Here is a 16,047-nt window from a genome sequence, read left to right on the forward strand (position 1 = left end):
AATGATTGATCATGTGTCACCAACAACTACCAGTTACCAGTTCTATGCTTTCTTCACCCCCTTCATGATCAACTAAAATTACTTGCTGCAGCACAACATCAAGAGCCTATCTATACTGTCACATCCAAATATTATATCCTCTCTGCAAAGGACTTTAGTGATGGAGGAGTCTGCACGCTCCTCTCTCCACTGATGGGATGAGATCCTGTAGTGACTGGGGAGATCCTGAAGCTCAGAGCAAATGTTTCCTGGAGAACTGCATCAGATCAGCCAGAGGGATGAACCCTGGAGTGGGATCAGACCGGGACCACTAGACAGAGCACACTCAACTCTGCGGGGAGACACTCTCTGAGTTTGACTGAGCTTTCAGACAGGATGAAATATATATGGGAGGGAGAAAAAGGAGGCATGACAGTTATGTTCAGTCACGCTTAAGTTTATTGAACAGTTGTTCAATTTGACATATAGCAACATTAATAAGAAAGATCCAAAAATAAAAAAATACAAAGAAAATCCAACAAACATAAGCCGCCATATACTGTAGAGGAAGGTTGAAGAGAAACTCTGAGATACAAAAGTCAAACTGTTGCTGCTGATGTTTAGGGAAATGCAACAAAGTTGCCTTTCTCAAAGTTAGGGGCTGTAATAACTCTGGATGTACATGGGTATAGTGAAATTATTAAACACTAGTGTTAAAATGCTGTATGGCTGCTTTAATGCCTGAGTCTTTAAGTTCTTCCAGGGTATTTAGATAAGCCTACACATTGCCATTGTGTCGTTTACTGTGTACAAAATGGAACAATTACAAGATGATTACACAATGAGACACTGAAAGGAGTTCCAATCATTTGTCTTTACTGTTATAAGTTGTCTATGACATCCAAAACAATGACCCTGGGTTACTCGTTGATTCTGGAAGGCCAAAGGTCTTTGTGTCTGCTTTTTTTTGTACCTCATTGTTTTGTGTCAGTAATTTTGATAGTCTCTATGTTAGCAGTGCTTTCGCACTGCCGTCCTCTGGATCATTCCTCTCCCAGCCCTGTCGAATGCGGATGAGACTGCGGTCCACGCAGGGCAGGAGGAGCAGCAGCTTGAGCACAATCAACAAAGAAGGCACCACCAGACAGAGCAAGTAGGCTGGAGGAGTGTACCATTTGTAGGAAGAGGGATTAAGGAACCTGTCCCAACCGTACAAGTAGGTGTGAAAGGTACAGAAGAACACTGTCAGGTATCCCAGCTTCGACTGGAAGAGAGAAAAAACAGTTAAGACATTCACCAATTTACATAGTTACACAACTAATTACTGTGTAAAAGGCTTATTAAGTGATAGACTGACCTTTACAGAGGCACACTTTTGACCTACACATGTGTACACACTCATTTACTTTGTGCACACATACATATAGAGATATTTCCACTACTGATAGAGACCACGCATAGACATACACACTTGCAAATTTACAAGCAAGTATATCTATTCCATACACATGAATTACACCTAAAGACTGTGGTGAAAGATAATGTATGCCCCTCAAATTACAATTGATGAATAACTTAACATTTAAAGCATTGCTCTAATTTGGGCTTGAGTAAAGGGGAGGTGTGTGGAATGAGAAAATGAGCTTGACATGACCCAGTTACATTTATGAATTAGTTTGTTCCCTGTAGTGAGGCTGATTTCGTTTTCGATTGGCCAAAGTGGGGAAAAAGATAAACTTTTGTGTTTGCAACAGTAAAAACAATCACAAGCTTTTGCAAGGGAAGGATGGAAATAACACCAACACACTTTCAATAGGTTATCCAATGGAAAGTTGGAAGCAGCCATCTAGCCCACGTAACCTTTTTCCACCTGGGCTGATGCACACAATCGTCCTTATCAGTCATAGCTGGAATCTTGTCTCATGGACATGATGGGAATATCTTTGCAAATATTTTTTTCTGCCAGTATTCACACACAAAGTCCTATAGCTTCTCTGTAAAATTCCTCACCAACTGAATCCCAGCAGCCTAGTGCATACACAGGTGGAATACTGTAGTGGCAGTAGACGGAACATTTCATAACGCACTTTATAATGGTTTAATGGATACCTACTGAGCCTGTTTAATATTGTGAGCATGTATCTCTGTGTTAACTGAATCATCAATCTGGTTGTCATGTTCAGCTTTTCAAGGCCACAGTGTAGAGGTGAGATAATCAGTTGTCCCAATTTTCTTTCCCAATGAGCTTGTTTGTATTCATTTTCCAATGATTGTCCGTGTAAACAAGATGCAGCCCAAGAAGTGTTTTGTATTTTGCGACCATAATGTGTCCCTATGAATGTGCAGACACACTGAAGCTCACACTCTAACACATCCAGATACCCACATATCATATGACTCAGACAAAGTATCTACCTGTATGAAGCTGAACTCTCTCCAGCTGAGAGCATTGCTGACGGAGGGGAGAGAGGTTATTCCCAACAAGAGATACAGGCCAAATCCCAGAATCCCCATAGAGTAGTAAGAGTCAACTCGCCAGGCCGTGGTGGTGTCAAACACTGACGTTGTGTTTTCTCTGATCTTAAAGCAACAATAAACAAGACAGATATATGTTTAATCCATTCATGTACTGAAACAGTACGGAATTAAGCAAAATGATCTGAATGTATTTGGTTGTATATGAATAAGTACATTCATGTCTTACCTTTGAGATGGTACTGTCAGCGATCCTGAATCTCACATAATATCTTGGGGAGAAAAGGATGAAACCATTTAAATCAGGCCTAATTATTTTACCTATCTAAGGTATAAAAAAAGACTCCTAGTGTTATTGATTTGTTATTCATCTGTGGTTTAGCATTATAACACTGAATGATTGGTCATTTAGCTGCACTTCCTTGTGGGTACTTAGGGTTTAAATTGTCTTTCTGTGTACTGCAATTAATCTTCACAATTGACATGTCAGCATCACACCAGCTCTTTCTTTCTCTCATTTTTCCACTATGCCTTATTTTTATCATTACGTGTTATTTAATACACTAGATTTTAAAACCCAACCACAATTCATTCAACCTTTAGCATTACATCTCAGTTTGTTTTAAGTGCTTCTTAAAGAGTGAGCACCTCTACTCTTCATTCTGCTGCTACTGCTTGTACTACTACCACTACTACCACAACTACTTCTACTACTTCCTCTGTGACTACCACTTCTGCCATTAACAGTACTGCTGCCATTACTATCTCTACTAGTAATACCTCTGTGACATATATTATACCCTGCTAAACCTTCAATACACCCTAGTTACCACCCTGAATCACCAAAGCAAGCGCCTGTCTTATGAAGCAGCTGACCATAACACCGCAGAAAACCACCAAGTAACTAGCTGTCTGGAGTCCACTATCAACACCCCTGAACGTCCTGTCATCACGTGACTGTTTTTCCACTCTTCACAAGTTAACTAAGGACTTTGAGATGTGATCGAATGCTTTGAAAATGCTGAAGATACATGCTCAGTCTTAGCAACAGCCAATCAAAATCCTTCCATTCCACCGTAGCAACCACCAAGCTACTGCAAAAAACTTCTCAACTCTTTCCTGTGTCACTTCCTTATTTGTTTATTTATTTATTTCATACACTCAGTCAGCAGATTAGAGATTGATGAGGGTAGACTACATATTAGAAATACCTCTCGGCACAAACAATAGGGTCCACAATAAACATATTTACGTATATTTATGTACAAACTAAAGTTTAAAACTGTCATGAAAGTAGGATTTATGCCCGGTTGTATTTAAATTAGATTAGTTTTAACTTAGTGTTCCTGATAAACTGGCAACTGACTACAGTTGAAATTGCAGTTATGATTACTAGCTCAAAGCTGTCTTAATTAGTTTTGGTTGATATTGTCAACAAAAATGTGATTGAACATTTATTGAATGAACCTGTATGAGGATGTGTGCACCTGTTACATACCTTATGGGGATGATGAGAGTATAAAGCACATGTAGAAAAGCAAAGCCAAGTGCCACCAGTCCCAGCTGTTTCCTGCACAGCATCCAGCGATCCAACCAGTCAGGAAAACGCCTTAAACAAAACATACTTTGACTTGTAGGATACAATAAAACACTTTGGTATGTATTCTCTGCAGGCACTAAATATCAGTCCATCCTGTTTTGATGTCTGACCTGTACTTGGTTCCTCTATAGAGCTGAAGGAAGGCAGCTATGACACCAGGCAGGTAACACAGAGACAACATGATGAGAGACACAATAGGAAACACCTGAAAGATGACAGATAAACACAGAAGTAGTTGCTGAGAGGAAAACAGATTCAAGTCAGTTACTTTTAAAGAGGAACTGGTGCTAATTTACCAGACACTAAACAGTCTACCTTGTTGGCCAAGGACACCATGATTCTGAAGGAGATGTCTTTCTTCTGTTCAACATAAGCGTAGATGACATCTCTAATGAGCAAGTAGAAGAAGAACAAGGCGGTGAGGCCGATGGCCACACGTAGCGGCAGCCTCCACTCTGGGAAAAGCTGCAGGGGGAAGTCCTCCAGCTCTCTGGCTGCTGACAGAGACCCTTTATCCAGAGCAGTGAAGCCCAGTTTGGTGGCCACCTCTGCTACTGTCAGCTTCCCCTCAGCACCGTTTCCACACAGGTACACCTGTAGCATGAAAACACCCATATTATTTAAAGCACTCAAAATGCCCCATGTGTGGAGTATACAGTATGTCTTCATTATTTCATGTTTATGCATTTATGTTGATGCATTTGCACACACAATGATGAAAGGCTTGTTTTCACTCCTGAGGATTGAACACTACCTGGAAAGGCTTTCTGTATGAAATACTACTTTTGTTGTAATAAAGCTGGTAAAATCTAGCACCAATGCTCAGTCAACACCGATTTGATGTTGTCAATTGTGCTCCAAATACACCAACTCACACGTACATAAACATAAACATACACCCCCACCAACACACACACTGTGTGTTTTTTACCTTCCTCTGGGATTGCACAACCATATCAAAATGGAATGAATGAAAAACCCACATATGCTGCAGCTTTGCAGTACAGAGGAAGAGCTCAAAGCACGTGACGGAAGCTTAGATCTAAGAGAGACTGTGGAGTTAATTGATTCAAGGATACATCAGAGATGGCATTCACAGCAAAGACACGAGGCTGACTCCTCAGATTTGGCTTCTTTTACTTGGATTTGGTTTTATCAAAACTTCAAAATGAGTTAATAATATAGTTTGGACTGAAATACTTTTCTGTCTGAAAGAGACTATTATTTTTAACTCATTGGTCAATGCCCAGCTGTGTTAACACATTAGAGAATTGTAAAATGCAGTGGGAGAAGGATTTGACAAGCAGTGCAGAACAGTTTAATTCCAAAAATAGATATGTCACCATTAGGAAGAAAACAAATTAATTCCTAAATAGCAGAAGAAGAAAACCTAATTTGGCACTTTTTAGAGTGTCAAATGCACTACCAATACGCAACCAAAATATTTTTTCAACAGATCTCAAACACATTCAGCACCTGTCTATTGGCATCTGAGGGTCCATTCTGCAAGGACCAGGCAGACAAGGTGTTAAAAGCCTTCACCACATGAGCTCCAGGGATCAGCCTGACAAACAACAAACACAGTGGTAATTCAAATCACATGATGTATGAGATCTCCCAATATTTTAGGAAATTACATTACAGTGGTGCCTGATTTCCTCTTACCTCTGCAGATACTCAGCATTGGCCTCTGTGTATAGATTCTTCTTGAGGTTGTTGCTGACGTCCACCAGCACCTCACAATCAATGAAATCAGCAGAGTGGATGAAAAAGTAGAAATCAACAAACTGCTAAGTTACACAAAGGCATCTCACTGTGCAACAAGGTACCTTCCCCATGAGTTGAGGTGCAAGTGTCTCCAGGAAGTCATAGTGTTCTCTGTGAATACAAATGAAGACCAGACCAGCTGACTGGGCTGCTGCCTCGTGGCTCGTCGCCTGCATAACATATACAAACACTATTGTGTTGAACATTGCATGAACATTACATGTCGCAACACAGCTCAGGCTCAGCATGTTCAATGATAGTTCACTATAGTTAAACACATATTACACAACAAATGAAAACTAAATGCCTCAACATGTGCAAACACACATGATCACACATTATCAGTGACTTTGTTTAGCTCAGTCGAATTTCAAAGCCTGATAACAATGGTTTCTATTTCGGTTTCTACACAGTTGTTTGAGTTGGTTTAGGACCATCATGCAACACATGTTCTGAACAATCATCAAAAAAAAGCCAGCAAAGAAGTTGAATCCCAGAGTTTGAGAAGACGTCATGCATTGTTTAGTACCTGAGCTCCCTGAGGCAAGGGGCCACAGCTGTGAGGTCTGCGGCTGCCGTACACCACCCTGTAGCCAGACTGGAGCAGACGTTGGCCCAGAGAGCGCCCTAAGTCCCCCGTCCCGAAGATACACAGCAGCTCCTGCTCAGGGGCAGCTGCTGTGCCCAGAGGATGCAGCAACACACTCTCTGGCTTCACTTCCTTTGACATGTTGCTCAGTCTGTCAGCCAACATGGCCACAGTCTCACCCAAACAGTGATAGTCTCTCTGGTGGTTTTGACAGAACAAAATACTCCACAAGCTTTTTTGTCAGGATGTGTCCAGATTCAAGGCAGATGTAACAAAGTAATAGTCTTCAAAATAACAGCTCTTCTGGGTGCTTCTGTAAAAAAAAAAAAGTGTCAGCAAATCATCTGTCTGCCTCTCAAGCCCATGTGTCCCGTCTTCTAACTCATTGCTCTATAGACTGACAGATTTTTCGGCCTTGATTTTGTTTTTGTATTGGCCCATCCCCTCCCATGGCTCAGGCTGAAGTCTGCCTGAACTGGGAAAGTCCATGGCAAAAGGTGGGAGGTATTTCTTTGGGGAATATTGTGGCAAAGTTTCAATCATGGCCTTCTGTTGGGAAATCATTGGATCTTCTGTGATTATGCAACACTGGAAAAAACTAAATTCATTACAGTGTGCCACAATACTGTGGTTTTCTGGTTTAGCCAAGCAGCAACACACATTAAGAAACACATACAGATGAAAGCAGAAAGTGAAAGTCCCAGTTAATTTAAGAACATGAAGTAAATGCACATCTAAAAACCACAAAGGGCTCTGACTGGCACAATGTGAGACAGATTTTTAAATTGTAGCTTAATGTCAGTTGCTCAAAAACATTTTACCAGTTTTGGCATTTACATAGAATAAAAGCAAATAAATGAAAACAAAATAAAATCTTAAACCACTGTCTTGGATTAAGTGTAACTCAGACAAGAATGTGATTATCTGACCGTTTACTCATCACAACTGTTACAAACATCTGGACCGTGTTGAGGTCACAGTATACAAACACAGTGTGCTGGAATGCTCCCAACCCCCTCCTCTCTTCCCCCGCATTATCTCCATTATATGACCGTAACATTCACATGCCCTACCAAGTGCATAATTACTTTGACATGTGTGCAAATTCAATAACACACATGTTTAAGAGAGGGCGGCTACTTGCCACGCACCTGGAGTGAAAGAACACAATCCTTATAATCAGTCACTGATATTGTGGTCAGTAGAAGCACTCACTGATTCATGTGAACAGGCAAAGCACCAATTACAGTCTAATCTTGTGTTGGCCCTATGAGTAATTCATGTTTTTAGGCCTGGTAACTGAAGTTGGCCTCTGAGTGCAGCCCTTCTTATTTTCCCAGAGGTCCAGAATAGCTCCAGTGTTCAGGGTTGAGGTGAACTGGCCTGGTGACCTGTCCTACACTGTAATTACTCCCTCTGCTCTGCTACCTCCTGAAGTGGCCAATGTGTATTTGTGTGAGTCTACATGAGACACAGATAAAAGTATTTAACTTGCACACACATACACACATGAGATAATGTAATGAAATTTGATCTTGTTTCTTGGGCAGCAATTAGCCGGAGACCTTAACAACAATTCTGCTGTTTGGTAAACAATTACTTGCTGACTTCTTCTCCATACAGTACAGTAATGCTGTTGAGATGGAGGGGGGGGGGGGGGGTGTAAGGCTTGATAAAAAAATAAAAAATCATGACCTTTTGCATCAGCAAATAACAACAAAAGCTAATAGAAAAAAGTTTGATAGAAAAAGTGTTCAAGTTGAATGTACATCTGGCAGGTCAGTGTTATTCATGAGCTGTGGTTAGGGGTTTTATTTTTCCCACATCCAGTGGTCAGTTATAACTGACCAAGAGTTCATTCCTCTCTGAAGCCAAGCTCAAAGATCAACCAGCAACAGCCCAAGCACAAAAGAACAGACCTCGACCTCAGTGAGCACAAGAGCTGCAGTCAAGTACTCGTGAGCAACACACCAAACAATTCCTCCTCGAACAGTGTGGGTGTATTTCTAATGATCAAAACAAAACTGAATGGAAGCAGCAATCACATATCAAATGTCAAGTCTGGAAAAAGGCACTCTCAGGCAGGGGTGATGATTGGACCATCCAGTACTCCCAGGCTACAGCCATTACCATGATTGGCTTTACTCTGCACAATATCTGATTGTCTAAGCAAAACGCATTGTGCATTATCCCACAAGTCTATGCTAATGAATTCTGGTGCATGATACACTATACAGTAACATCCTGCTTTCAAGATCATTGTACTATATATAATCAAAATGATTTTGAATGCAGTGTGTTGTGTTTAGTGAAGTGCAGGGTTCTGTGCTATTTTTAAAGTAGCTCTAACAAATGTATAATCGTGGCCATAGTGGAATGTAGACCTTGAGTTGAAGAGGGGGAAGGAAGAAGTGGTGTAGGTTTTCTTCAGTGATGGGGTTATCAGAGCAGATGCTCCTCAGGTAATGGGTTATCAGATACATGAATAACTATAGCAATTATTCAGTGGAGAGCATGGTCTGAGGGGATGAATTATTAATAATCTACAGTGGAAAGATTTGTTGCAGAGTGTGATTTGATGTCAAAAAGAAACAGGGAGATGGCATGGAACGAGGGGTGGGTGTCCTGCTAGAGAATGGTTGCACACTACTGTAGGGGTTTGGCGGGTAGAAGTAGCTAGATCTGAGGTGTGACCAAGCCAAGGAGCTGCTGTGCCGTGGGGCAAAAAAGGAGAGCGAGAATCATTCTGGTCTGAGGCAGGATATTTGGTACATTGACTTTTCCCTCTTCTCACTTCACCTCCACGCGACACATCTGCTGTTTGTGTTTTCCTTGAGGCACAGAATGTCCTCATATGAGCCCCCTATGAGCCATCCTTTTGAGGTTATGTTTTGGGTTTGCAGGCTGTGACCTGACACAGCCAGAAAGGCCACATCTAAAAACAGCTTTTCTTAAGGCAGGAACATGAGAGGCCGGCTAGAAAACAAACCCACATATACTCACCATTTGTTCAGAACATGTCTAAGCTGGCAAAGCCTTTTTTTGTAGAGCGTTTAAATGTGTAACAAAAGAAAATGAAGTCCAGCTGGCTGGTTGGCAGCAGATGACATCCTTAGTAAAAACTTATCTTGGCTTTGGACAGAGTCAGGAACAGTGTTGCAAGCTGTGCTTATACCCCCCACCCCCCCACTCCCTTTTCTCTCTCTCTGTCTCTTTCCTTCTCTCTCGTTGGTTTACTGTTGAGATCGTTTTAGAGATTTACAGTGAAATCTCCCTACTGACCCCTGCTGCACCGGTGCTCAATGAGTGGCCTGTAAAGTTAATGGGTCAGATCCAATCTTTCCTTGTAACACGCTTCACTCTACACACACACATACACACATGCATAGCCTCACTTTCGCTCTTCCTCAAACGCAGCACTCTCCTGTCTCTCTTTCTGTCTCCTACAATTCAGAGCAGCATTAGGACATGGTCTCAGCTTTATGGGGGCTCTAATCAAAGTGGTTATAAAAACCTGACTGAATGAGCAAGCAGTAGTTCTGTGGTAACACTGATGTACACAATATTGCAGGGACCCTGAAGATATGAGACTCTTGTGTGTATTTAGTTTACACTATTTAGTGTACACAGTTGTCTGTCTATTCTGTCCCCAAAGACTAGAATAATGTGGAGCTTAAAACCAATCTGGCCCGAGCGCCCCCACCGGCGGGGGCGACGCATGCATCCAAAAATGAATCCACTCATAACGTGCACTCATCAGTAACGAATATAATGATGCCGCATACCTGCTCAAACTGCAGCTCCTGCGCTACAAAGTCATCTCAGCTGTTTGTACACACTCCAAAAACACTCGCCACATTTATGCCAATAACGTTTTGAAAAATTAATTCAATGCTAACACCCGTTAGCTCCGGAGATCGCTAGCGACCAGACGGTGGGAGCCATTTTTTCACATTCTGCTACAACACAGCCTCGCAGTTTTACTTACAAAACAAAGCCATCATCATAATCTGCATAATTGATCACATCATAAACCAGCTCCTTACTTTGAGATATTCTGCAGCAAAAAAAATAATTAATTCGTTCATGTTTACTATCGATCTGCGCAGCTCATCCGTCTCTGTCTGGATTCAAAGCTGGCGCTGCCGTCGTGTGCCTCGTGTGCCTGCTAGCGGAAAGGGCAGGGTTATACGTCTCAGCAAATCGGATTTGCAAATCGGATTTGAGAAATTTGACACTAGTTTTTATTATATGATTGGCTAACGGATTCTGTCATTCAAAGTCACGTTAGGTTGTTTCAACAGAGCAGGCTGTGACGCGTCTATGGAACGTTCATTGTGTCAAATCGGCCCTTCACTGTGGCTGTAAGGCACTGGAAGGAAAAAAAACTGGAATTAAGACGATTAAAATCCCATGTATGATAAACATTAACAGTCTCAGAGAGGATCCAGGCTCTCAAAATGATGCCAAATTGCTGCATATGGATAGATTGAATACTATTAGTGATAAAAGAAGTGAAATATATAATTATATAGTATATCAAATTACAATGGAACAGCTGGAACAAAATTACATTTTGGTTGACCTCGTTTGACCTCTCCGTACTAGATCAAGATGTACTAGATAAAGCTTCGCTATATCAAAGTAAAACTTTGTTTAGAGACCCTCAACATATAGTTCTATGATCTGGGAGAGCTGGAAAGCTTGGACCTACATGATTTCTAATAAAGAAATATCCTGAAATTGCTTTTTTTTCCAGTCGAAAATTAGAATTTTCAATTTGTGCTGTGTGCCATCTTAATCTACTCTTAACCAGTAACATATATACTGATATTTACACATATCAACACATCTCACAAGTATTAGGGTTATTTTACTACCAAAAGTATTAAAATAGCCCTTACAGTTGCAACGCTACACTCATTATCGTATGGGTATGCTATTTTCGGGCTGAGGGCCTAAAAATCGGTCTAGGGTCCAAAAGGTTTTAAGTAACACTGAAGACTTGCACAAGTGGCCCCTTCTACTTTTCAACTCTATGGCACCACCAAACGTCAGAAGTCTAATTAATCAGAGCAGTTGAAAACACCTGTGTGGATGTGAATGTCCTTTCAACAAAAACTGGAAATAGAAAAACTCACTATACTTACTATGTGGTTAACTCAAAATTAACATAATCATTGTCTTGGTTTTTATGTTGTGTAAAAATGAGGGAGATTTTTTTACTATTCTCGCTGAATGTCAGTCTTCTCACTTATTTATTATAGGTACAGTACTGTACGCGCAGAGTATCTGCAGAGTTGATATTTTGAGACATGGCTCTCATCATTCTGCAAAGGTTTGAAAGACCCTAAAAATGTATTTTGGCAGTCAGCTTCTCAGTATGAGCAATGGGATCCGGTTTGCCATGATAGATTCCTCTTTTGTTTTTTTTCTCCGCTGGTTTTAAATGGGTGGGGCTCAGTTTGGAAAAGGTTTTGTCATGCGCTTATATGCGCCAATTATAATTTTGCAACATTAAAAAACAGAACTTGATGTCCTTTGTTGGGTGTGTTTAATGCGTGTCAATGAAATATGTTTGAATCAACAACACACACACACACAAAGTTTGCATAGATTTTTCTTTTTGCTTTTACTGTTGCTTAGTAATACATATTTAATGTTGTAGTGAAATACTATGGTTATAATTCAAAATTGTAAATGTTTTCAAGCTATTAAAATAATGTTGCTTTGAAACCCAAAAGCCACTTTAGATCCAGAGCCAAACATCAGCTGCAGTATATTATGTGGGATTTCTATATGTCAGTATCCATGCAGTATGACTGTTACACTGCACTGCTATGCTATGTCTGGGTCAGCCACTAATTGTTGATGAAATGCAGGAGTGTGGCAGCAGTAACTGTGGCAGCACTAGTTGCAAACGGAGCCATAAAGTAGCAGCACTAGAACACCAGGAGTTTAAGCAGGGCTTTTGACAGCTACACCGACTTATTACAAAGGCTCTGTTGGATATTGCAGCTTGTAGAATGTGTCACATGTGAGTGTGGAAGCACACCTTTACGTGTCTGTCTGAATTAGCTTTGCAGGCTTTATTTACTATATTTGTATTACACCATAACTGCTGAAAACAATTACAGACATATTCTGAACTGTAATTATATTTTTATTTCACAATAAAATATATCTCTTGCCAAACACACTAAAACAAGAACTGAAACTAAACAAACTGGAATAAGAGCATGCACTGCTCAGCATATTTGCACAGAACGTGCATGAATCATCACGTTTCAGTAAGTCATCTGCATGTGACCCGAAATGACCAAATTCAAAATATTAACTAAAACTAATAAACTAGTGAAAACTCAAATTTAAATTCTGAAAAAGGATTTACGGGATAGAAAAATCCCATTCCTCTGGGTGTAAGTCAGCAGTGCTTGGCATACACATGCATGCACCTTGGGATATCACAGACTTCAGAGAGCTGTAGAAGTAAAACTTCACTTCCTCCATGTCTAACCTAATCTGCCCTCCCTTCTCGTCTTTAATCACCCCATTCACTTCTCTTTCTGTGTTTTCCCTCTCCATTTTACTCCAGATCCCACTCCCTCTTACTACATCAAATCCCACTCTGAAACAGAACTCCTGACGGTAGTGAATATATAATTCATCCCCATGACCACACATTGCTGAATATTTCACTCGGTCAGTCATGTATAATTATAGTTGACTCTGTGTCAGGCATTCAGTCCACTGCCCCCCTCTCTGGTAGGCTTTCCTCAGTCCTTCAGGCATCAAACAACAGTTTCCTTGGCAGTGTGGGCTGCCTATTTGTCATTCGGAGGCAGTGGATTGCTCAATTACTGTCACCAGTTGAGTGGCAAACCAACATGGTCCTGCCTCCAATGGAACACATAACGACTCGCAATTACTGGCAACAATTGTGTTGCACCAAGCATACATCCACAGAATGCATACTGTGGTGTTAAGGAAATGAGATAAAGTAAGCGGTAACGATCCTCACGAGGGTAGACTTAATGAGAGTTAATGAGAGTTAATGGGGTTACGGCGATCGAGAGAGAAGAGAGACCCCAGGTTAATACAGCTACTAACAGGACAGAGACTGAGTGAGGAGGGGCATAACACACACATACACAGACATGCCATGCACACAGGGCCAATATATAAGCCTATCTCAGTGCTTGTGCAGTCGCCTGAAATCATTAGATCGTTATAACTATCCTCAGTTTAAGAATTATACATGAGGCTTCTGGAAGGTTCCTGTCTTTGATTCCCTTCCTATGCTACTGTTAGAGTTACACAAGCAGTGTGTATGTGGGGTATATGTGTGTGTGTGTGTGTGTGTGTGTGTGTGTGTGTGTGTGTGTGTGTGTGTGTGTGTGTGTGTTTTTGAGACAGTGTGTTCTTTCAAGTCTTCTGCGCTTAGCAGCAGTTAATGAGATCAGGGTGACTGTTACCTGTGAGGAGGCCTTTGATGAAATATGTTCAGAAAGAGATGGGGTCGAAGAGAATGAGATGGGAGGAGAAAGTCAGGAGGAGTTAGAAGGGAGGGAAGCAAGTATCAGGGCATGTGTGCATGTGTGTGCTGGTGTGGGGGGTGGGTTGATATATAGAGGTGGCTTGAAGAAAATAGAGAGGATATAGAGGGCATAACAATAAAAAAAATAAAAAAAAGAGTGGGAGCAGGAAGAGCGACAGAAGTGAGGAAACGTGACAGAGAGCAGAAGGGGGGACATTCATTTTTAATCGAGAGGAAAAGTCAGCTTCCCCGCAAAGAGTGAGACAGATAAATGAGGCCCATTCACTTACATCCACCAGTGCACACACACACACAATACAGACATACCTGTGAACACCATACATGTTCACAGCTTCAAACTGTTTATAATGTTTGGACTGTTTAGCGTATTGTGTGTTTCAAAGAGTGGATTGCACTAAAATTTTAAAAACCCATGAGGGAGTATTTGGATTATAGTTTTTCCTTCATCATAATCAGACTCAAATCCTCCTTTTAAACTCTAATACTTTAATTCTAATTACTCCACACAGGCTTCAGTGAGCTGAAGACTGGGAGGGTTTTTATCCCTTGGGAGAAAAAAAATGGGGAGAGACAGTAGGAGACAATGGTGGACTGAAAGAGCCAGAAAGACGGGGAAAAAAAGACAGAATTTAGGAAACAGAGAGTTGAAAAGAGGAAGTTACTGTGAAACTAAACAAGGATAACTACTAAGATAAGTACTGCCTTGCTCAACACTACTTTACTGATGGCTAGCTTCAGAATGCTTTGATTTTTAAATGGAAGGTGGCGGAAGGGGCAGACGAGCAGATAGAGCTCCACGAACAGAGTGAAAGGCACATTTTATTTCATCACACACAAAGGCAAAATCACAAACATGCCTCTTAAAAACAATCAGGTCGAGTTGGGTTGGAGAGTTCAACCACTAAACAAAAGGTTGTTCAGCCCAGTGTACTCCTTCTGTGTCTGTCCGCCCTGCATGTATTTCCCTGTGTTGTGTGTGTGTGTGTGTGTGTGTGTGTGTGTGTGTGTGTGTGTGTGTGTGTGTGGGTGGGGTTGTCCTTACTCACCGCCCTGAACTACTTTCACTCACCTGTTGTTCATCAGCTCGTCACTTTGCCCAGCCAGCACACCTGCCTTCGATCAGTCTCATCAGCCACAGTACATAAATCTCTGCCAAATTGTTGACAGCCCTCAGTGGTAATACTCTGGCAAGAATGCTGATGGTTTTCATACCTCACTCCTGTAATGCCACCACACCAACAACTTTTTTGGATTTCCCTCTTCCCAGTCCCAATACTGCTCCACTTTAATTTGCAATGAAACTATTTAAACCTTTCCCCTTGTGTCCCTTTTTCTGAGTCTGTGTCTTTGGGTTCTTGTCAAGATCTTAACAGTTGACTGTAAATCTTGCAAAACAACATTACTAAGTACTGCTAGAGACACATAACTACCATATTAATTTACCTGTTGACCAGGTTCCCGAAATCTATATTTAGTATTAAAGTATGCGGAGAAAAAACAATGACTCAATCATTTGCAAAGCCCTGCCTAAAGTCGAGTTTTGCTACAATTTCTACAGGTTTATTTTTATTTTTTTGCATGTCCCAAGAGGGAAAAGTCATGTCTGCCATACAAAAATAATTCTTTCTTGGACCAGTAAGGTGGGAGGGAGAAGATTTAAAAATATCTTTTGTCTACTGCCTGATTGTGAAATTTTCTTTTCAATGAATATTGGTAAAACTGCAGCATTAAATCTTTTTTACAGTCATTTTAAAAAAAGTAGCAGAAGATATATTTGCATTTATGTGGCATTGCCAGTGTGGCAACATTCTCCAACAACCCATGAATGCTTTCTTTTCTTTTTTTCTTTTCTTTACAAAGGCATCATTTGAATGACCTAAACCTGTCCCATGGTGCTAGAAAACCCAAGCTAAATACCTAACACATTTACAGCAATGTCTCTTTTAGCGGCAACAGTATTTAAACGATTACCCCCAGGTATACCAACCTGTGCGGAACACAGACAGATGCTCAGCGGGATCTAATAACACTTTACTGACCACTGGCCCACTGGGATTCCAGTTCAAACCAGACCTTAAC

General features: G+C 41.0%; 1 protein-coding gene across 1 annotated transcript; it reads right to left on the minus strand.

The window, feature by feature from the left end:
• Positions 1-415: 415 nt before the first annotated feature.
• LOC137891248 (metalloreductase STEAP4-like) lies at positions 416-6,820 on the minus strand. The gene is made up of 10 exons (XM_068735767.1): positions 6,351-6,820; positions 5,884-5,991; positions 5,720-5,790; positions 5,531-5,618; positions 4,370-4,648; positions 4,165-4,259; positions 3,953-4,063; positions 2,684-2,726; positions 2,395-2,559; positions 416-1,243 (listed from the first exon to the last, which is right to left on the minus strand). Exons 1-10 carry the CDS (start codon positions 6,573-6,575, stop codon positions 986-988), a joined length of 1,443 nt encoding a protein of 480 aa, XP_068591868.1. The 5' UTR covers positions 6,576-6,820; the 3' UTR covers positions 416-985.
• Between the last annotated feature and the right edge of the window lie 9,227 nt (positions 6,821-16,047).

The sequence above is a fragment of the Cebidichthys violaceus genome, unplaced genomic scaffold, assembly GCF_023349555.1.
Source record: "Cebidichthys violaceus isolate CVI_PGR_0920_01 unplaced genomic scaffold, fCebVio1.0.p SCAF_7, whole genome shotgun sequence".
In the NCBI taxonomy this organism is placed as follows: domain Eukaryota; kingdom Metazoa; phylum Chordata; class Actinopteri; order Perciformes; family Stichaeidae; genus Cebidichthys; species Cebidichthys violaceus.